This window comes from Narcine bancroftii, chromosome 5 (assembly GCF_036971445.1).
Source record: "Narcine bancroftii isolate sNarBan1 chromosome 5, sNarBan1.hap1, whole genome shotgun sequence".
In the NCBI taxonomy this organism is placed as follows: Eukaryota; Metazoa; Chordata; class Chondrichthyes; order Torpediniformes; family Narcinidae; genus Narcine; species Narcine bancroftii.
This window is the reverse complement of record NC_091473.1, coordinates 84,919,765-84,943,829: the sequence shown is the minus strand read 5'-3', so window position 1 is coordinate 84,943,829 and position 24,065 is coordinate 84,919,765. Positions and strand designations below refer to the sequence as shown.

General features: G+C 40.8%; 1 protein-coding gene and 1 long non-coding RNA gene across 2 annotated transcripts in view; one reads left to right on the top strand and one right to left on the bottom strand.

The window, feature by feature from the left end:
• hmcn1 (hemicentin 1) overlaps positions 1 to 23,701 on the bottom strand; it is a 538,964-nt gene extending 515,263 nt beyond the window's left edge. Inside the window, exon 1 of the mRNA XM_069942357.1 lies at positions 23,221 to 23,701. Within this exon, the coding sequence (XP_069798458.1) occupies positions 23,221 to 23,500 (280 nt within the window). The 5' untranslated portion in view covers positions 23,501 to 23,701. The remainder of the gene's footprint in view (positions 1 to 23,220) is intronic.
• On the top strand, positions 1,189 to 18,274 carry LOC138763656 (uncharacterized). The gene is made up of 3 exons (XR_011357704.1): positions 1,189 to 1,342; positions 15,121 to 15,328; positions 17,386 to 18,274. It is a non-coding gene; the product is annotated as an uncharacterized lncRNA (long non-coding RNA).
• Positions 23,702 to 24,065: the final 364 nt, after the last annotated feature.

Below are 24,065 nucleotides of genomic sequence, written 5' to 3'. Positions count from 1 at the left end.
CGACCCTTGCCCGCCCAACTGCTGCTGCCGGTTCTCCCCCCCCACCCACCCGACTCCCGCTGCCAGTTTCTCCCCCCCCATCCTCGCCTGCCCGACTCCCGCTGCTGGTCCCCCCCACGCCAGACTCCCACTGCCGTTCTCCACCCCCACCCTTCTGACTCCCACTGCTGCTTCGGAGGGGTGGGAGGGAGATCGGCAGCAGGAGTCGGGTGGGCGAGGGTGGGGGGGATAACTGGCAGCGGCAGTTGGGTGAGTGGGGGGGGGAGCAGCAGCGGCAATGGGAGTCAGGTGGGCGAGGGGGAAAGGGGAAGAGGGGGAAACCCGCAACTGGAGTCGGGCAGGCGAGGGGAACTGGCAGTGGGAGTTGAGCGCTGGAGGGAACCGGCAGTGGCAGCGGGAGTCGGGCATGCGGGGGGTGGGGGGGGGGTGGGGAGACCAGCAGCAGCAGTCATGCCTAAGCTGTTGGTCAGGCATATCTTGACGCGCTGCTATAACGTGAGGTCAGCATGCGCAGGACTAGGCATCTGTCCGGAGTAGCCAGTTTGCGCTATTAGACAGCTAGCAGTCAGCTGGCACATTTAGGGATCAGAAAGCCGTCCATTCCGTGGCCATCTAAACGTGCCAGCTAAACTCCTCTAGCCGTGCCTGTAGGTGCCTAATCTTCTATCAGAACACCTGAAAGCGGCTAAAGTGTGCTGTTGTTGCAGAAGGAGTGGTAATTGAGAGGGACAAAGTGTACTAGAATTGTAGAGCCAAGGATGCATTTGGAGTCATTGTAGAACAGGAAGCTATTCCCACTGATAATGATAATGAGTTTAATGTCATATACATAGGGACAATGTATGTATGTTCCAAAATACTCTCTTGCAGCAGCCAACAGCAAGAAAAACCCTCTAATATTAAATATTAGTGTGCAGAAACATGGTAAATATAAAAGATAGATAATAAATACTGCAGTAGCACAAGAAAAAAAATGTGGCATATCAATAGTGCAGATAGGTTTTTTGAAAGTTTAATGACCAGAATAGTAAACAGTGTTTCAAGAGCCTGAGAACTGTTGGGGGGAAAACTGATCTTGAACCAAGAGGTACTGAGCTTTAAGCTTCTCTACCTTCCTCCCAGTGGGAAGAGGTTGTGACCAAGGTAACAGAGGCCCTTTGTTGATGTCATCTGCCTTCTTGAGGCAACCCCTCACACAGATCTCTTCAATGGATAAGAGGGCAGAGCCCAATATGGATCTGGCTATGTTTGCTACTTTCTCCTTTCTTGGGCACTCAAATTACCAAACCAGGATATAATCCAACTACTCAGTATACTTTCTAAGTGCACCTGTAGTAATTTGGTAAGAATATTTGACAACATTGCACAAAAATTGGAGGTGAAGTTGAAAGCAAGGAAGGCTTTCAAAGCTTGCAGAGGGATCTGGACCAGCTGGAAACATGGGCTGCAAAATGGTAGTTGGAATGGAGACAAATGTGAGGTATTGCATTTTGGAAAGCACAAACCAAGGTAGGGCATACACGGTTCACAGTAGGGTACTGTGGAGTAGAGTGGAAGAGGGATCTGGGAAAACAGAAACACAATACCCTACTAGGGTATCACAGGTAGATAGGACCATAAAGAGAGCATTTGGCACATGGGCCTTCATAAATCAAAGTATTGATTAAGGGAGTTGGGATGTTATGGTAAAGTTGTACAAGACATTGGTGAGGCCAAATTTGGAGTATTCTGTGCAGTTTTTGTCACCTAACTACTGGAAAAATATAAATAAAATCGAAAGGTTGCCACCTGTGCTACGTGCGGGATGGGGCAAAAAATTTAAAAATTAGGAAGTTAAATATATGGCTGGAGGAATGGTTCAGGGTGCAAGGTGCAAGGTTCATGGACCATTGAGATCTCTTCTGGGGGGAGACATGACCTCTACAGGAAGGATGGGTTCCACCTGAATCCAAAGGGGGCCAATATAATTGCAATAAGGTTTAATAATGCTGTTGGATATGTTTTAAATTGAATTGGCAGGGGGAGAGGAACCAGACTGATAGGGAAATGGATAGGAAGGAGAACATAGGGGTAGCTCCGATAGACTATGAAATCTCAAAGCTAGAGGGAGCAAAGAGGGATAGGAGAGTTTCAGAGTGGGTGTCAGGCAGCAAATTGGAGAGAGCAGGGTGGTACAGTTTCAAGGTATTATATATGAATGCATGGAGTACAAGGAATAAAATGGATGAGCTTGAGGTGCAAATGGACATTGGAGGATATGATATTATTGGAGTAACAGAGACATGATTGCAGGAGGGACAGGATTGGGAAATTAATGTTCCAGGGTAAACATCCTATTGAAAAGACAGAAAGTTAGGTAGAGGAGGTGGGGTGGCTCTGTTGGTGAAGAATGAAATTCAGGCACTGGAAAGGAAAGACATTGAATCAGGTGGAGTAGAGTCTGTTTGGATAGAGTTGAGAAATTGCAAAGGCAAAAGAACCATAATATGGGGGGGGGGGGGGGGGTCATTTACAGACCTCCAAACAGTGCAAATGGACATTGGAGGATATGATATTATTGGAGTAACAGAGACATGATTGCAGGAGGGACAGGATTGGGAAATTAATGTTCCAGGATAAACATCCTATTGAAAAGACAGAAAGTTAGGTAGAGGAGGTGGGGTGGCTCTGTTGGTGAAGAATGAAATTCAGGCACTGGAAAGGAAAGACAATGAATCAGGTGGAGTAGAGTCTGTTTGGATAGAGTTGAGAAATTGCAAAGGCAAAAGAACCATTATATGGGGGGGGGGGGTCATTTACAGACCTCCAAACAGTGCCTCAGATGTGGGAATCAGTATAAATAAAGTATTAAGAATGGCATGTCAGAGTGGTAGTGATACGGTAGTTATGGGTGACTTCAAATTGAAAGTGGACTGGGAAAATCAAGTAGGTGTGGGAAAACGAGAGAGCGAGTTTATAGAATGTCTCCAAGATACATTCTTGGAACAGCTTGTGACGGAACCTACAGAGAGAAGTCGATTCAGATTTGATAGTGTGCAATGACATGAAGTTAATAAGGGACCTTGAGGTAGGGGTGCCATTAGGTAATAGTGACCATAGTATGATTGGTGACCATAGTATGATTACTTTTAATCCGCAAATGGAAAGGGAGAAGAAAAGGAAGTCAGAAACATTAGTGTTACAGCTGAATTAGGGTGACTATACAGCTATGAGGGAGGAGCTAGCCAAAATAAAATAGAAGGACATTCTAGCTGGAAGGACAACTGGGCAAAAATGGCAGATGTTTCTTGACATTTTTCACAGGATTCAGAATATATTCATCCCAAAGAGGAGAAAAGGCTCTAAGAAAAGCAAATGGCAGCTGTGGTTGACAAAGGAAATCAATTGCAGAATCGGGTCTAGCGGAGTGGGTGGTTAGAGGATTGGGAATCCTTTAAAAAACAGAGAAAGAAACCCATTCAGGAGGGGAAAATGAAGTACAAGCGTAATTTGGCAAGTAATACAAAATGGGATAGCAAAAGCTTCTTCAGTTATGTAAAAAGGAAGAAATTGGTCAGGGCCAAAATTGGGCCCTTAAAAACAGAGAACGGTGAAATTATCAATGGGAACATGGAGATAGCTGAGGAATTTAACAATTACTTTGCATCTGTTTACACCAAGGAGGATATAGGTTATGATCAGATAAGGGGTAGGGGTCAAGCAGGATCCAGGGACTTGGTGGAATCACCCAAGGAAACGGAGAATCTGATGGACATCCAAATCCTGAAGCAGGTGGTTGTGAGCAAATTGTTAGAACTGAGGCCTGATGAGCTACATCCCAGGGAGCTTAGAGAGGTTGCTCTGGAAATTGTGGAAGCACAGGTTGACATTTTCCAAAGTTCTTTGCATTCGGAGGAAGTGCCTGCAGGCTGGAGAGTGGCTGATGTAATATCACTTTTTAAGAAGGGAGGGAGAGAGAATACAGGAAATTATAGATCGGTCAGCCTGACGTCGGTGTTGGGGAAGATATTGGAATCCATCATTAAAGGAGAAATAGCAGAACACTTAGGAAGGAATAATAGTATCGGTGCTGGTCAGCATGGGTTCCTTAAAGGAAAATCTTGCTTGACTAATCTCCTGGAATTTTTTGAGGACATAACAAGGAGGGTCGACTCGGGAGAGCCAGTGGATGTGGTGTGCTTAGACTTCCAGAAAGCCTTTGATAAGGTCCCAGACAGGAGGCTAGTTAGCAAAATCAAGGAGCATGGTATCGGGGGTAGGGTGCTGTCATGGATAGATAGTTTGTTGAGAAATAGGAAACAAAGGGTTGGGATAAATGGGTCATTTTCTGAATGTGATGAGTGGGCTCCCGCAGGGATCAGTGTTGGGTCCCCTGTTGTTTATCATTTATGTAAATTATTTGGATGAGGGGATTAATAACTACATATGCAAATTCGCAGATGACACTAAACTGGGTGGTAGTGTGAAGTGCGAGGAGGATGTCAAGAAATTGCAGGGGACTTGGACAAGTTAGGGGAGTGGGTGGAAAAATGGCAGATGAAGTTTAATGTGAGTAAAGGCGAGGTTGTCCATTTTGGAGGCAGAAACAAAAGAGCAGAATATTATTTAAATAGAGTTAAGATAGAGAGTGGGGTAATGCAAAGGGATCTGGGCCTACTTGTTCGCCAGTCATTGAAAGCTAGCATGCAGGTTCAGCAAGCGGTGAATAAGATGAGCGGTATGTTGGCTTTCAAAGAGGGGATTGGAGTATAGGAGTAGAGAAGCCCTCCAACAGTGGTACAGGGCCCTGGTGAGACCTCGCCTGGAGTATTGCGTCCAGTTCTGGTCCCCATATTTAAGAAAGGACGTACTTGCTAATGGAGGGAGTGCAGCGCAGGTTTACACGATTAGTTCCCGGGATGGCAGGAATGTCATATACGGATAGGTTAGAAAGACTTGATTATATGCGATGGAGTTTATAAGGATGTTGGGAGACATGATTGAGGTATTTAGGATTATCAAAGGACTTGACAGGGTGAAATCAGAATACATGTTCCCAATGATGGGAGAGACTAGGACTAGAGAGCATATTTTAAGAATACAGGGAAGGCCATTTAAGACAGAAATTAGAATTTTTTTTTAACCCAGAGAGTTGTGGATCTGCAGAATGCATTGCCACAGAGGTAGTGGGGGTGGATTCACTGGATAGATTTAAGAGAGAGTTGGACAAGGCTTTTGTGGGCAGGGAAGTTAAGGGTTGTGGGGATAAGGCTGGTATTGGTTATTGAAAGAAAAAGATCAGCCATAATCCAATAAATGGCGGTGCTAGCTTGACGGGCCAATTGGCCTACTCCAGCACCTAACTGTCTATTGTCACTCAACTGACTGATCTCTCTCTCACTCTCTCTCTCTCGTACACTTCCTCATTGCCGTCTGTGATTCTGCCAGAGACTGTGGTCTCATTGTCAAATTTGTCGATGCTATTTGAATTGTGCTTAGCCACACAGTCATGAGTGTAGAGCAAGTAGAAAAATGGGCTTAACATGTGTGTTGACTGTCAGTGAGGAGACATTGGAAGAATACAATCAGTATGAATGGGAACCCAATGAGGAAGTCAAGGATCCAGTTGTGTGGGGTTTTGGAGGGGGAGGGGGATTGAGGTGCTGGGTGGTTGCAGAGGTCCAGGTTTTGGAGTTTGTTGACTAGCACTTAGGGAATGGTGGTGTTGAAGGCTGAGCTGTAGTCGATGAGGAGTAGCCAGAGGTACATGTTGCTTTTGTCTCAGTGATCCAGTGCCAATGATATTGCATCTATTGTGGAGTGATGGTGACAGTAGGTCGAGATCTTTACTTAGACATGCGTTAATTCTGACCATGACGAATCTCTCAGAACAGTTCATCACAGTGGATGCAAGAGCCACTGGGCAAACGTCATTGATACAGCTCACTCTGCTCCTCTTGGGCACCGGTATAATTCATGTCTTTTTGAAGCAGGTGGGAACCTCTGACTGCAGCGTGATGCTACCTTGAACCGTTGCAACCCTTCTGGTGAAAACACTGACAATACTATTGAGTAGAGTTCTGGGATTTTGACATGGCAAATGAGAAGGGACAGCGAAACATTTCCACTATGGCAGTAGAGCCTTCAGACATTCCAGAAAATCAATGCTGAAGACCAAACCTCAGACCTGGTTTAAAAAGCTCATTGTGTACCAGGCAGTATGATGTCTACCTTTATTTCTTTGAACACTTACAAAGAACCTCAATGGATACCTCTACAAAATCTACTGGTAGCACAGGGCAATCAATATTACTATCTTCCACACAGCACACTCAGCCAATTCCAAGGGAATTGCCGAATCCTTCACATATCCAACATTTGAAATACTCCTCCAAGATCTTCCTGGCAAGAAATCACAAGGTTTAACAAAGATATTAAAGCCTCCCTGAAAGAAAATTCCTGGTGGTCCCTGACCAATGACCACCAGGGAAGGCTCAAAAGAAAAAAAAAGAATGGCATGAAAGGTACAAATTTCCAGTAAAAATGGGAGAAAGAAGAACTTCTGCCAAATTACCAACCTGACTGATCAAGCATCTCTGGTCCACCTTGACAGAAGCTTCAGATTCCACACTGGACTCAGCAGCTTCCTCAAATATGGAGTGGAAACAAATTACCTTCAATCCCACAATCATAATTAGGACTAATAATCATATGGCACCAAGGGAAAATGTTGGTTTAAATATTTATAGGTATTTTATTAAGCTACAAAATATTGATAAAAGATATCTACTTTGAGCACAGGATTGTTGGTCCTAGAAAATCTTCCAGCATCAGAGCACCATTCCAAACAATACAGCTGGTGTCCAGCTTTGATTGAAAGGATAAGCAATTTTTGAAAACAGGAAGAACAGAATTTAATCCCAAACAGAATTCTAATCGACACATCGACTCATCTCTTCTCTGAAAGCAAGGCAGCAAAACCTGGTCCCAAAATATAATTAAAGCAAAATTTATGACAACAGTGCCATTTTGAACATTGAAGTCAAATTCAAAAACACAAGGGGAAGTTAACCCAAATGGAACATCTTAAAGTATAGAGGTAAAATGCAGGGAAATCCAAAATTCTACCATTTTTCCACGAGTGTAATAGTTCCAAATATGCTTGAAACCTCCAACTTGCCTTGCGTGCCATCTACTGGTTAAAAAAAGAAAACATTCACAGCTTTCTCCATGAGAAGAAAATACTTTGTTGAAGCTCACATCACTCTGGCTCCTTATCCTCAAGGGTTGAAGCAGTACTGCTCAGCAATTCTGTGCAAGATGCTTCTTAAATTTATTACCTAGTCTGGAAAAGAACATTTTAGGTGATATTATTCCCTTTCACTATTAGTCCTCAACTCTTATTACAATTTTGGATTCTGCAGGTAATATTGTCAAGACTCAGGAAGCCATACTAGATGACCTAACACAGAAGCATTGGTGTGCCTTATATTTTAAATATATACATTTTTAAATAAGTGTTATGCATTAAACATTACATACAAGGGAGGCGTGGCAAAGTGGCGTAGAGGGGAGACGTGTGGTTCCACCTTCCCCCAGTTAGACTTCTAAATACCCGACTTTAAAATTTGTAAAAGTGGTTAAAAATAGTATCTACAGATTTTGGAATAGTGAAGGATTGAAATGGCTGCAAATGTGAAAAAATCAAAAGCTCAATTGCAAAAGAAATTACTTTACAAAAGTGTTGAAGAATTGAGGCCTACCTATCAAGTTGAAGTCATGGAGTCGTCAACTGGAGCCCCCAAGCCTCAGAGGACTCCTGCTCGGTTAAGTATTACGCTGGCACCGATCGTGCATCCGCAAGATGGCACCGGTTCAGCGACGAGCTCGACCGGTTCTGACTTGCGCGCCCATGAGTCCAGGCGCATGGGCGGATCGGCCGAGCGAGGACAGATCTGCAAGCCCGCAACATTGCCTGGTGGTCCAAGGGTGTGCAATGTAGCGCCGTAAGACACACCTGCGCGGTCGGTGGTTCTGCCAGACATGCGCGGTGCATCACGGGTCTGTGAATTACTGGATAAGGTGTGGGCTGTGGAGGAGCCCGAGCGATGGCAGGCTGATGAGGTCAGCACGCTGTCGTCGGGTGTCCAAACTCGCAGCCGCACCGGAAGAGGACCTACTGCGTTTGAGGAGGAAGAGAGGTCAACTTTATTGGAATTTACACAGGAAAAAATGGGGACTGACATCAGAGAAGGCCAGCCTCAAAGGAAGGTGATGGAACCTGGACTGGATTCTGTGTTTACAATCTTGGAAGGGATTGCTCACCAAATGGAAAAAATGTCAATGGAGATGTCGACTCAGATGACTCAAGAATTTATGGAAGTGAAAACCAAAATGAATACTATGTGTGAAGAAATGACTTTTATGAAGCAAGATATTACTGTAGTTAAAAGTGATGTTAGTGTTAGTAGATGCATAAAATTAGGGGATACCGTAGAAGATCATTTTAAAAAGATTGAAGAAGCTTTTCTTTTGAATGTAAGAATCAAGTGGAGTGTAATACAGAAAAAAATGGAAAAGTGGAGGATTCTTTCGTGGATTCAGAAGAAGGAATTATTGAAGAAGATTGATTCATTAGAAAATCAAAGTCGAAGAAATAATGTAAAAATAGTAAGTCTTCCAGAAGATATAGAAGGTTCTGATCTGGTAAAGTTTTTTTAAGAAATGGATTCCTGAGGTCTTGGGCAAGGAATTCTTTCCGGATGGTCTGGAGTTAGATCAGGCACACAGAGCATTAAGGAAGAAACCATTTCCAGGCCAACCACCATGAGCAGTTCTGATTTGCTGTTTGAAATATCAGGAGAGAGAAATGATACTGCGAATGGCGGTGCAGAAGGCGCGGCAAAGTCAGGCTCCAATGATGGTTCAAAATAACAGGGTGCTTTTTCATGCAGATTTGAGTCAAGAAATTATTAGAAAGCGCCAAGAATTTAATTAATCTAAACAAGTATTGTGGCGAAAGGGATATAAATTTGCTTTTTGTTATCCGGCAGTATTGAAAGTTTTTTATGGGAATTTTCAATCTCAATCTTTTGAAAATGATCATGATGCATTAATCTTTGCTAATTCATTGCCAGATTTATGAGGAAATGGACGATCGTCACCTAAGAGGAGGGTAAATGGCAATGGTAATGGGAAGAATGGAAAACATGGAAAGAATGGGAAAAAAGTTGAATTGACGCAGTCTTCTTGATATTGAGGACCCGGAACAGTCACGGGGACTGGAATCACTGGGTTGACTGTTTTTGTCTAATCACTTTGTGAAAGTCTGACTGGGGTGGGGGGAATGACACTGAAACCACCTGCCACTAGTGGGTTTTACCGCACCCAGATTTTTAGGGGACTACTAGTTTTTAGTCATTTGTTTTGGGATTGTTACTTTTTTTCTTTTTTTTTTGGAGTTTTTATATAGGGGGATTAGAATATTAAGGGAATTAGAAGGGGAGCATTATTTTATAGTAGTGAAATATATTATTAGATTAAGAAATGTTTAATTTGAATTTTGCAACTTTTAATGTCCAGGGTTTGAATAACTCAATGAAGGGCAAATGAGTTTTGGCTTATATAAGAAAAATGAAAGTTGATGTTGCTTTCTTGCAAGAAACACATTTGACTGAAAAAAAGCATTTGAAATTGAACAGAGAGTGGGTTGGTCATGTGTTCTCTTCTTCTTTTAATTCTAAGGTGAGGGATGTTGCAATTTTAATTCATAAGAAATTACCATTTGAATTGGAATCGTTTGAGGGAAATGCTGGGAGGGTTTTGATTGTTAACTAAAATTTTTGCTGAATCATGGACTTTGTTAAATGTTTATGCACCTAATGTAGATTCATGTCGGAGGCTTTTTTATTGTTAAATCAAGCCAATAATAATATTAGAGTTGGGGGAGATTTTAATTGTGTTTTGGTTCCTTTATTAGATAGATCTCTGAAAAGTATGAGGAAATCAAAGGTAGCAACACAAATAGGAGCTTTAATGAAAGATCTGAATTTGGTTGATGTTTGGAGGAGAGTAAACCCTACAGAGAAAGACTTTTCATTCATCGAGACAGGATTCATTTTCTGGAATAGACTTTTTCTTGGTTTTGGCGCATTTACAGGGTAGAACACTACAGGTTGAATATAACAAGTCAGGTTATATATCAGACCATTCCATGTTATTTTTCTCCTGTGTAAGTCCAGAAGTGGTGCAATTGTCTTATAGATGGTTCAATACAATGTTATTGAAGAAACCAGAGTTTATTACTTTTATTAAGGAGCAGATTGCTTCGTTTCTGGCTGAGAATGTTAATTCCGTACGTAGTAATTTTATACTGTGGGATGCTTTGAAAGCATATTTACAAGGGCAAATTATTAGCTATACTACGAAAGTTCAAAAGCAATATGTGGCGGAAAGCTTAACATTGGAGAAACAAATTACTGAGTTGGAAAAAGAATTTCAGAAAGATGTTACAGAAGATAAAGAAGCTACTTTAATGAAGTTGAAATTGCACTATAATACATTACAAACTTATCAGTATGAGCATTTATCAATCTAAGCAATGTTATTATGAATTGGGTGAGAGAGCTCATAAGTTAAAAACAGAACAGACATCTCAAACTATTAATGCTGTGAAAAAGAATTCAACATTTACCTATAAACCTCAGGAAATTAATGACCAGTTTTATTCATTTTACCAGAAATTATATTTCTGAGGGAAAGCAGGATGCTGGTTCTATTGAATCTTATTTATCTAAATTAAATTTATCTGTTTTAGGGGAGGAGAAGGTTAAAGAATTAGAAGCTCCATTCATGGATTTTGAGATTAAAGAGGCTATACAGGAGATGCTGAATGGAAAGACCAGGAGCTGACAGATTCTCAGTTGAATTTTATAAAGTATTTTATGAAGATTTATCTTCTGTATTTGGAGATGTATTGCAGCAAGTAACTGAGGAGCAGTTGTTACCAGAATCTTGTTTGAGTGCTATAATTACTGTGATTCCTAAGAAAGATAGGGACCCGTTGAAAGTGTCTTCATATTTCCTTATTAAATGTAGATTATAAAATTATACCAAAGGTGTTAGCGAATAGACTTGCCAAATATTTACCTCAGTTGAAACATGCAGATCAAACAGGTTTTATTAAAAATAGAAATGCGTCTGATAATATCCTCAGATTGTAAACATTGGTCAATGCATTTAGACAGCAACCCAATCACCCAATGATGGTTGCGCTGGATGCAGAAAAAGCCTTTGATAGGGTTGAGTAGAATTTTTTATTTAAGGTACTAGAGAAGTTTAATTTTGGCCCTTATTTTATTGGTTGAGTTAAGGCTTTATATGCAAATCCAATTGCTATGGTGGTGAAAAATGGCCAAATTTCTTTACCATTTAAATTAATGCGATTGACTCGACAAGGTTGTCCATTGTCACCAGCCTTATTTGCATTAGCTATTGAACCATTAGCTCAGACAATATGACAGAATGATAAGATTAAAGGAATGAAAATTGTGGATGATGAATACAAGATTAATTTGTTTGCAGATGATGTGTTGGTATATTTGACAGAACCGGAACAATCTTTAAAATATTTACAAGATTGTTTGTTAGAATTTGGGGAGTTGTCTGGATTTAAGTAGATTGGGATAAGAGTGAAATGTTGCCAGTTGGGGATGGAGATTATTCAGAATATAAAAGTATTATAAAATTAAAGTGGTCAGATAGAATTAAATATTTAGGGGTGGTAGTAAATGCAGATTATCAATCTTTATATAATTAAATTATGTTCCTTTATTAAAGAGGATTAAAATGAATTTGAGTAAATGGAAAGACTTGTCATTAACATTAATCGGTCGAGTAAATTGCATTAAAATGAATATTTTTCCTCGAATTCAATACTTGTTTCAGTCAATATTTTTGGGATCTGAATAGAGCAGTGCAGGAGTTTTTATGGAAGGGAAAATTAGCACAAGTAGCTTTGCATAAACTTACATGGAAATATGCATTAGGTGGATTGCAGTTACCTCATTTTAAAAATTATGAAACAGCTCAGTTGAAATTTGTTATTAGATTGATGGATATGGACCAACCTCCGAGTTGGGCAAAGGTGGAAATGGCTTGTATATCTGAAGTTGAGATACTCCAGTTTATATTTAAGTGGAATGGGAATTTATTGCGGGAATGTAATATGTCGGTACTAAAACATTTGCTAAGGATATGGGTTAAACAAAATATGGTTTTAGGATCAAAGGATAAATTATTAATCAAACCCCATTATATCATAATCAGCTTATTCCTTTTTCAATGTTTAATAATCATTTAAAGAGATGGAATTCTAAGGGTATTAAGATAGTTCAGGACTGTTTTGAAGAAGGCCAGTTTCTTTCCTTTAATCAATTGTGGGAGAAATTTGATATATCTGTAAACTCTTTGTGTATATTCAACTGAGAGCTTTGATAAAAAGATAATTATTATAAAGAGATTAATCTTCCCATGTTGACGAAATCTGAGTCTTTGATTTCCTCTCTACCTAAGAAAGGTTATATTTCGGGTATGTACCAATTGTTACAAGATGTGATGGATAAACCGATTGGGAAAAATCTAGACTTAAATGGGAAAGTGATTTAACTTATATTTTTCCCGAAGATAATTGGAAGGCTATGTGCCAGGATAGTGTAACTAAAGTGACAAATGTACGATATGGAATGGTTAATTATAATTTTTTGGCATCAGTTATATTTGACTCCAGAGAAGTTAAAAAAAATGGGTTTAGTAATTTGGATTCTTGTTTTAGATATAGATTATGTATTAGAACATTTTTTACATGCTGTCTGGTCTGGTGTTAAAATACAACCATTTTGGGAAGGAATTAGATTGGTTTTGGAAAAATTATCTAACATTAAATTGCCATTAGACCCATTGATTTTTTTGTTGGGATATATGGTTTCTTTGCAAGGACTAGGATTGGATAAATTTCAGATTGCATTTGTACGTCTAGTGCTGTCTGTAGCACGACAATGCGTACCTAGTACTTGGAAAGATAATGTGGAGATTAACATAACACACTGGGATAATGAATTGAGAACTTGTATTATTATGGAAAAAATTACATGTAATTTACATGATAATTATACACTTTTTGTTAAAAAGTGATCTCTTTATTTGGAATATATGAATTTAGAAATACTTTGAAATATTCTTTATATTAATTGTATTGTTTTTATATTTGGTTCCCCTTAAGGGAGCTGGCTGAAGGGGTGGGAGGGTGAGTGGGGTTTTGTTTTTCACTTTTCTTTGTTATGTTTAACTGTATTTTGATTTTAAAAATTTAAATAAAGTTTTTTTTAAAAGACACATTACACATAAAGTCAAAGAATATAGTTCCTTACCTACTTTGGGGATCTGTACATTTCCATTTCTTTCCATCCTAGTCCATTTCTTATCTTTCCCTGTGAACTATACTTTTTTTTTACTTCTCCATCTTTTCCTTTCCAACAGGAGGGAGATGGTGGGTCAGAAAAAAGAGATCAACAACCAGATCCTTCTGGGTGGGGGCAAGGAAACATTTCATTTCCTCCCAGTCCTATCACTTACATTTTAATTTCTGGTCCTTTTCCTTTACACAATACCCTCACATCAATGCCACTTCTGTCCAAAAATCACACTCCCACTAAATATTCAACCCTTCATAAAAGTCAAGAACAGAAATAGACCACACAGCCTCCCAATGCTGCTTTAAAATTTTAATAAGGTCATGGCTGATTAAACAGTAACCTCAATGCCACATTTCAATCTACTCCCAGGAATTCAATCACCCACTTATTAAGCACACCTGCCTCAAAAATGTTCAAAGATTACAACCATGAAACTCAAACCACCAAAAATATTTCACATTATTTTGGTCTCAAAATTATTCAGATTTATTGTCTGATGGTGGAGGGGTAGCAGCCATTTCCAAACCTGGTGGTACAAGTCTGATAATAGCAGGTGGTGTGGATACTTGATTATTGCTGCTGCTCTCCTGCAGATGTTCTCAGTGGTGGGGAGGGTTTTGCCTGTGATGTCCTGGGCTCTGTCCACTAAATTTTGCAGAGGTTTAAGCTTAGAGATATTGGCATCCCTATACCAGACCATGATGCAGCCAATTGCATACTTTTCACCCACATCTGTAGAAATTTTCCAGGGTTTCCAATATCATAACAAACCTGTGTAAACGCCTGAGAAAATAGAGGCACTGATGTGCAATCTTCACAATGCTCTTAGAGTGAGGAGTCCAGAAAAGATCCTCCAAGATAGTGACTCCCAAGAACTTACTCACCTTCCACATCTGAACACCAGATCATACACCTCTGGTTTTCCCTTCCTGAAGACAGCAATCAACTCCTTGGTTTTGGTGACATCCTTCAGCCAAGTTTTCAATCTCCCTCCTGTCTGCTGACCCCTTTTAATACAATTCACTATTGTAGATGGCATTGCCATCATACAGAGCCACATAACCAGTCATGATGATGTAAAGTAGCCCCCTCTTCTGAGCCCCAGCACCCAACTCAATATTAATTCACAAAATCCATCTAGGAAAACCCATTCAACCTGCCACGCAACCAATTTTCCTCAACTGCTCTTTTCCCCACTCTCAAAAAACGTTTCATTTATTTTGAAAGTTAAACTTTCCCCCTTTCTGTCATTCCTCTCCACTTCACACACACACACCATGACTCCCAATGAGATCCTGTTTCACAGGTGAAAGATGTTATCATTGACCTTTATTGATGGCCAGAAAAGTATTGGTGTAATTAGCAGGCTTCAAAATTCAACAGGTGTTCTTTGAGCTTTGGCCCCATCCCCCACATCCCTGAAACGTGCTCTCCCTCTTTCCACGTTTGCTGAGGTTTATGCAACCCAAGTCCAAAGGCTAATTTAGGCGTGTAATTTGCACATTATCAATGTTACCTCTCTATACACATTAAAAGGAAACTTGAAAAGATTGTACCAGAATAAATTTGTAAATAGTCTTTCCCAACTTTTTGTCAAACAATTTTGCAAATATTGAGCAAAATGCAAGATGAGAAAGAGATCGATTACTTGGTTTTCTTTGTGTGACAGATCAATCCCTGAGCAATCAGCAATACATACTTGGCTGAGCCAAATTCTACCCACATTTGCACAATACTCCATTGCTAAGTTTTTGAGAGCTGCTGCAGCAGGGTCCTTAAAATAGGAATAAAAGACTTGAATTACTCAGCAAGCAAGTTCAGAAGGCAGGTTCAATCAGCTGGTTATAAAATGCAAGCTCATTTATTTCAAGAATTAGGTAAGTGATCCTGGTGGCAAGAAAGACTGCCCTGCAGTGGTGCAATGGTTTAACAGCTGTTTCAAATCTTCACAATGAAATTACTTCTCACTGCACTGACACCAAGAGCAGCAAGGACTACAAATGTTTTTTAATGCATGTTACACTTCATCTGTGGATAAAGAGGCGATGAAACAGGAGCAGATGGCTGGAGTGAATAGGAAAATTTGGATAATTTTTCTGTAAGGAGAGAAATTTTACTGGATCAGGATCCAGCTGCATCTCCAAACTGGTTAAGTCCAATGGTTCATTTAATGTGTGACCTCAGGGGGAATAACATTTTGACTCATGGTTTCATTTGAATTGGCAGGAGTCCTGGTTAAAGGGCAAATTTAAGCATAGTTCAAATGGGGATAAGAAAAGCAAAGGTTCAATCGTTGGAGGCAGCATAGTTTAAGACTGAGAAATAGAACAGGAGAAGGCTCTATGATCACACCTAATTACTCATCAGTAGCCTGCCAGTTTACAAATCTATTATTCAGGGTAGCAAATTCCAAATCGGTACAGCAAGGTCATTTCTCTTCTTGTATATAATTGGAAAGGCCCATTCCAGTTTCTCCTCTGGCAGAAGGGTACAATAGGGGGAAAGTCATTCACTGGAGATCAGAGGCTTCCCACTTTCTGGTGGAGCAAAATAGTTCACTTTCCCAGCAAGAGGGGAAGTTTCCCCAAAGCTATGGTGATAATCAGGTGAATACAAGATATCCGAGGATGAGTTGCTAGATCTGAATAGCAGTCAGGGGAACTGATTATGCCAAAAACTGAATCGCACTAAGCCATATTTTTGACTGCTATTCTACCCAATTTATGAAGAAGTAGGTAACAAAAATCATGGACTTGCCAGGTGGATTGCAACTTTCAGTACAAGTCCACCATGCATTACCAATCCTCAATATAAAGGTGCCATTTTCAGTCACTTATGAGTGCCTTGTTACATCAGTGGTTTTTCACAGATCCACTGTGCAACTGATTAGGCAAATTTCATTTCTTCACATCGATGATTTACTTTTATTTATGTACTTTTGCTGATAGCTTTGGTTATGAATAATTAGAAGGAACGGTTATTCAATAAGAGAGCTTTGTCTTTGCAAAAACAACTTACTGGTTAACAGATGGCACTTCTGCACAATTCTAGTGGAAATTCACAAATTGGGAATAAAACCAAGACAGTTCCAGTAGTCTTTTTGCAACTGCAGACACAAGGGAGGCTCCTTAGGGATTCAGGAATTCCCATCTCATCTTTGATTCTTCAGTTGAATGCATTGCTGATGTTACCAGATGTGGGTTTTATTGATAACAATGGCCTCAGCATTAAAGAATTTTAAAAACCTTCAATTCCAATAATACTGATTGCCTTAAGACCATGTGCATAAATTATGTCCTTTTTGTAAACTTTAAATCTTCAGCCTATGGCCTTTGCCTCTCAGAATCACAGATCAATTACTTCAGCAGATTTAACTCTTAGTTGTATCTTTACAGACACACAATGCTTAAAATGTTTATCACCAGGATGATCAGACAAGAAAAGGCAATGCCAAGAGGCCATACGGCAGATGCTGAAATCTGGAGCAAACCACATTCTGCTGAAGGAATTCAGTGGGTCAACCAGCATCAGTGGTAGAAAAAGAATGGTCTACATTCCAGGGTGAAACTCTCCACAAAGACTGGGAGTGCAGACAGGAGAGAGCTGTGAAAGGAGGTTAGGTAGGTAGGGTTAGATAGGAGTTAGTAGGGAATAGGAGGGTGAAGGTACCATACAAAGGGAGAGAGGGAGAAGAGAAACAAAATGTTACATGGAGGAAGAGTGGAGACAAAGGCTGCCATTGCTGGAATCTGAATAAGAAAAGATGACAGTAGTGGTATAATGAGAGACCAAATTGAACTGAAGGGTGTTTGCTGGTTGGTGGGGGAAGGGAAGGAGTTGGCAATGCCAACTCTTACACGCTACTAGAAAGATCTACTGAATGTAAAAACGAAGCATCCTCTTAACCTTAAAACAAATCTTGCAAATTTTTCAGGACTGTCCCAGGAAACTCCTGCACTGATGTCTTCAAACTGCCATCAATGACCTCCAACATTCTCCTTTGTGTGCCTGCAAAAAGCTGAATTTGATTTTGACGGACTCCTCAGGGAACCATCTGACATTTTCCACCACCTACATTTCCCAGACAGCCTTGAGGATATTCCCTTCTGTCCAATACCTGATTAACAAGTGGACAAAGTTGTTTCTCTGCACAAGCTTTTCTACTGGGGTGATGGCTTGACATTATGCAACTGAACGGAATGCTCTGCAGAAACACAGCCATTCTTCACAAATAGGAGAATCAGCAACACTTGACAATGTCAACTCAGGATCTGTGCACAGCTTGGGGCACACAAATAGGTAACTATTAAACTGAGGACCAGGATGGGAACATTTTCCCTCCCATTCTCTCCAGATTTGTACATTTCATCCTGACAGAATTCCTGCATAAAATGGAAAACAGGAACAGTCATTCTGAGCAATCTCAATGTTCCCACCAAACTGTCTTGTATTCATGAGAACAAAACATAAAACTCAGGTGGAACTCAGCAGGTCACCTACCCATGGAAAGCAATAGGCAATGTTTCAGGCCTTCATCATCAGGTTGTATTAAGTTGGTGTGGTCAGAACTAAACTCCCTTCAGGATCAGTAAAACAAGATTGAATGCATGGTTTCCTGCCAACTATCAGTGAAAGAATCAAAGTGGTAAAATAACATTAAAATCATTATCAGTGCAAATGTAATGAATATTCAACCAATTAGGAGATAGGGAAGATTATCAGAACTGGTAAGAAATTATCGAAAACAACTCAGTAATCCCATAGTCGTTGAGAATCATTGTTTCTTTTATTGTCATGCAATAATAAATTTAAAATAGATTATATATGTATCATATACATGATATACTTCAACTTTTGTGTGCCATAAGGGGACCTAACGGGAAAGAGAAGCAAAAGAGAGTCTCTAAGTGTCCATGGGTTTGCCTCCAGCACTCCCACAACCTATGCAGCTGAACAGACTCCATTTGAAACCATCAGCAACCTGAGCTCCAGATCCAAGCCTCCCATACAATCAGGAAGCCTTCAGAGCCCAAGGCCCTTCGAGCTCCCTTCTTGCTCTCAGCACCCTCTCAAATGCCGGTTCCAGTACCTGGTTCCTGAGCTACTTCCAGCAGCTGGAGTGGGTCCTTCGGCTGCAAGTCGACAGCAGCCCTCAACTTGTGTTAGTCCTTCAGCCACTGAGCCCCTTGCTGATCATTGCTGTGGTTACCATCCTGTAGGGTCATCTCCTATGCTTCTTCTTCCCAATGGTGTTTTCCTGTTTCTGGTGCCCTGTGCCGATCTGCTGCTCTCCAGGAGTCTGAAACCCTTCGTAGTCCACTGCACAGGACAACTGACATCTTCTTGGGCACAGACCCTGTGGTTGCAAGATTTTGAAAAAAGCCTCCTTTAACTGGCTATTTAAAGCCTGAACAGAGCTGTCAGCATTTGGACCAGGTAGTAGGACCCTGCAGTGCAGCATTTTTCTCCGCTCCCCCAGGTCCACACGCCTTTTTTTTTTAAAATGTAGATTTAAATATATTAACAATTCACATGCCTATAGTTTTTTTTTAAATCACAATATCGCTGGTAAAGTAGCATAGAAGAACTGTTGCCTCCCCTGACCTTTGAGGAATGATGTTAAATTTCTGATATGGGGATGAAGATAAATATTAGCAAAAATTGACTGTGTCAGATAAATATTGCAATGGGATATTACTTCCATCATTAATTACACATCTCAACATTCATCCACTAGTTTGGATATAGAGGCGGGTACTAAGATCAGGGAGAAGGGATGGCGAGAGAATATATATCAGAATAATCAGGGAATCAGAGCAAAGCTGTAATCTGAGGCATGGACCACAGGGAAAGAATAAGTGGAGCCAATGGTCAGGGCTACATTGGATCAGAGAGGACAAGAGAGGCACAGTGGGGAAGGGGGAAGTGATGTTGAAATAAAGCTGATGCATTGTTTTGGTAGATAAAAATGATGCTGAAAGGTAATTAATGAACTTATCAGCCAGAAACACAATCCCTCCGCATGCACAAATGCTGCCTGTCCTTATGACTACACTCAGTAGTTTATTTTGTGCAACAGAATTAGCTGATGAGGATCGAATCCGCGGATTCCTCAAGGTGACCAATAATGAATGTATTCTGGGTTACACTCCAAATTCCCCTGAAGTGCTGCAAAGAAACTCTACACTGGGAACAACATTATCACCTACTGTCCTGGATTAGTTTGTCCCTACTAATACCAATTAGCTCGAAAAGTCCTGTGAATTCAACACCAGCCTCCCAATACACCATCATAGTGGATGTCAATTCTACTGTTTGGAAGTCATTTAGGCAGGTTACCACACAATTGTACCAGTAAGATTGAGGTCTGCTTGAAACAGGTGGGTACAGTGCTCTGTTGGTTAGCGCAGATTTTCAGTGCTTGGCCAGCATTAACCTCATCTGGGAGCGAAACTTTCCTGTCTCCGATTGCATCAGATTTGGTTTTGTCACAGGTTGTGTCATTTAGGCCCTGCCATAGTTGTCCGGTATCTCCCTTCACACTGGATTGCTCTTTGAAGCTCCTTCAATAACTTGGACTAAGTCATCATACATGGACCCAGTCATCCTTTCCATAGTTCCTTCAGTAGTGTTCTGGATCATCAGACTTAAATGTCTGTGATCTAGCTTTCAGTAGGTTCTGAATTTCATTGTTCATCCAGGGCTTCTAGATGAGGAAAACCCCTTAATGATTTGATGCAGGCCCAACACTGCCACAATGATCATTCTTTGAATTGTGTTATTTCTTCATTGAGGAAGTTCCCCTTAAATTAATGTTTATGTTCATACTCAACATTTTTTAAAAAATCAATGCATTGGAGTAGTCCGACTGAAACTATCAAATTTAAAATTTTCATAATATGCAACTTGCACAAGTTCCTGATGGCCTGTGATCTTTCAAAAGGGGAAATGATGGTTTAATCTCTGAAAAGAAAATCCAGTGATCAAGCAGTAAAACAGATCCAACTCTCAAATTTTGAATATTTGGAGATGTAATAATGAGCCACTGAATACCATTCAGCATTAGACATCAAAATCATATCTAACATTTGCAGTCAGTGAAATACAAAGAACTTAGAAATGAAACAAAGGAGTTTATCTCAACAACGTTCCAGGAATGTATTTTGCAAGGTGGTATAAAGCCTGTCATAGCATCAAATGACTTGCTTGCTATTTCTATATTTAATATGGACTATCATTCTTTCCTGGACATTAACACTCAAACTGTGGGCACATACTAGGTTCTCTAATCCAAACTACAGTAGATCAGGGAAGGAAAGACAATCATGTCAAGCTTGTTCTTCTAATAAAATGAACCTTTAATGTTCTAATCCATTTGAAAAATATGGAAGACTGTCTGTTTTAACATTTGTTCCTCACCATTTTTGATCTTAACATTTTTTTCCAGGATATACATTACATCTCGAATTCATTTTTTTCCCTCTTTTCCATTGAGAACTTGCTTCCACTCCAGCCCTGCAGTTACTGAGATAACAGAAGAGGCCAGTATCTTCTCCACAGATTATGCTACCGCTGGGTGCAAGCAATGCTTGGCAGAACAGATGGGTAATTTGGGAAACAGTGTATTCCTTTCACTGTTTACCAGGGGTGCAGTGCTGCCGGAGCTCACAGGAGCACCACTTTGGCACCTCAGGGGGCCTCTCCGGGCACGTCACTGTTTTTGGTGAGTACCAGCACCTAAAATATGAGCGCTGCACCCCTGCTGTTTACCTCAGATTTTTCTGGACACCTTACATGGACTCAGCATCATTCATGTATGGTCCTTTCTCAGGAATTAGTGGGCAGATAATAGGTTTTCTAAAAGAAAAACTTCAGAACACCCTTGCATCTTTTTCTCTGTCTCTTCATGTGTCAGGGCTCTGAATGGAATGTATCTGGAATCTTGCTTGAGACATGCATTAAACCAAGATGGACCACCATTACATTCCCTACAACAACTCCAAGAGAGTTACATTCTGAGAAATTATTTGGTCATGAGTGGGTGCAGTTAGTGTTGTAGTCACAAGTACAGATGCCTCTCAATGTTGATTTTTGAATGCTAGGACTACAAAATAAAGGAACTATAGTTGGATATAAATGAACACTTGAAATTTCTCAGACAAATTGATGGTACCATGATAATAGTACAATACTTTTAGTACAATAATTGCAATGCTTACAGCCTTCACTCAATTATCAGTTTTTTTAAAAAATATTGCAGACAATAAGCCAGCTGAACTCAATAGCCCCAGGACATTTATAATTAGAACACAATCCAGAGTATGTACAAAAGTCTCTCACCATACAAATGGTTCAAGATGAAAAATACCTGCTGGGATAGAATATCAGATAGAATATCAAAGTTTTACTGTGGGGCAACATTTCTTATACTTTGGCCTATTTTATCCTGCTCTATTCAAAAATAATTTATAGTTATTATGTATTTCACACTCTTTTAATGAAATAAAATTTAAAATTAATTTCAAAGCTACATCTTTTTTATGTCCAAAATATGCAGTGCATAGCAAGGTCACAGAAGCAGCAATACGATAAGTTTAGTGTCATCTATTGTACAAGTATAACTCGAGAACCAGAGTCCACGGTGCAAAACATGCAGGCAGACACCAAACATAACACACATATAAACAATACAAATGCAGGACAAGTATTTGACCTATAAAAATAAATAGATAAATCTTGTTTTGTACAAATGAGAGTCTTGGATGGTTAGTGTGAACAGTTTCTTAGGTCGTTCAAAAACTGACTATAAAACTGAGTTATATTAAGTAAGGAATTTCAGACAATTGACAGAAAAATTAGACTTGGCTCTGCCTCAGAAGAATGCCACAGGACCAACTTCAGCCATTTCTTTTGTTGACCAGCCAATTTATTGATCACTGAGTTCTTCTGCCTGTGGCTCCCATCCATCTTCTCATCTCAATTTAATAAACTTCCTTATCACACTTACTTCCTTTAAGATGACTAATTATGCTTCACTGATTTAAACAGCCATGGTTTAAAGCATCTTCCTTCCCCACCCTCTGTTACTCTACATAATACATTCCTTTTACCAAATGAGATAAATTTCTTCCATTTAGTGGGATAATCCCTGCAATAAAAGATCCATCTGCCATTTCAAGGGATCTCTGTCGTTTCGAAATGCGAGGTTTCTGAAAATGTGGCTTCCTCTGGCGATTCGTGAGGGGGGTTATTTTTCCCAGGTCTTGTTCAAATCGGAATCGGAGCCTTTCATTCAGCCAGCAGGTCAGCCCACCTCAAAATGATTCTCTGTCTGCCAAGTCCAACATACTCCACATTTCCCATTATGCAGGGCACGGTGTGAATTTGGTCCGCCTGCTGTTCGTTGGTTCCATTTCGACCCCACGACCTGCTGCCTAACTTGTGCCATAATCCGACGCGAGGGCTCCAGGCAGCACCCCGTTATCCCGAGAGATGGTCGAAAAGCAACCGGCTCTCGCTGGGGGAGAGCTGTGCGCTACTCAGGGGCGGGGGGGAGAGGCGACGAAAGGAGATAGGGTAAGTATCCTTACTGTCTGAAATGTGGTCAAGGAACTGTTCCAAAACGTGGAGAGAACCTTTCCCCGTTCGCGTAAGAGTGAGAACAGTTTCTAACAGTGATCTAATAGAAACGACGGCTGTTTCAATCAAGGACTGAAACAAAACTGCTACAATCACATCAGACCGTGCCGGAAATATTCGCCGCCCTTACCTGGGTCATGAAACGGGACCAGGGCAAAGTTATACAGAGGCTTCTTGGGTCGGCTTAGAGAGGTTTCCAAAATCTTTGAAGCTCCTTCAATAACTTGGACTAAGTCATCATACATGGACCCAGTCACATCAAAGACGAAGGCCAGGGTGGAGGCTCCCTCCGGGACGACCTGCGCTTTCTCCTCGCCTTCGCCAGGATCTTGAGCGGTGGAACGCAATAGCAGGACAAGGCACACCGTGAAGGTTTCTGCCCACCGCTTCAACTTCGTGGGGACGATCATTTTAAACGTACTGAATGTCGAGTGAATCGAGGCGATGCATTTGAAAAGGAACGTTTGTTCGGCGAGGCAACAGAAAGAAACACTTTCTCGATTCTGGTTCTGACCTCAAGGTCCCTGCCGGTCCCCGCTTCCCTCTCCTGTGCAGTGAAGTGCCCAGATCCAGGAGCTGCCTGGCTGTTGTGGGATTTCCTTCAGACTGGAGTGAGCTCCACTGCTCGGGTCAGCCTCTTCCCCTCTCGACAAGGCAAGATGATACCCTGGTGAGCGCCGTGTGCCGATTGGAGCATCACACTGGAGTCATTCGGATTTTAGGGGCCCGCTTTGGGGCGAGTGTTGAGTTTAAAGGTCAGTCTCTGGACTCCGGGGATCAATGAAAGGGGACTCGGCACTTATGTTTACAAAGGGGTTTTTTTTTTCTAAAGCTGGCTCGGTAATTACAAGTATGTTTGTGATTAAAATTGATGGAGTTGCGCTGGGAGCCGGTATTTAATTACACCCCTAGATGCAGAAACCACGTAATTACAAGAAAACAAATGAGCTCCCCGTAATTGATGAAGCCGCAGCC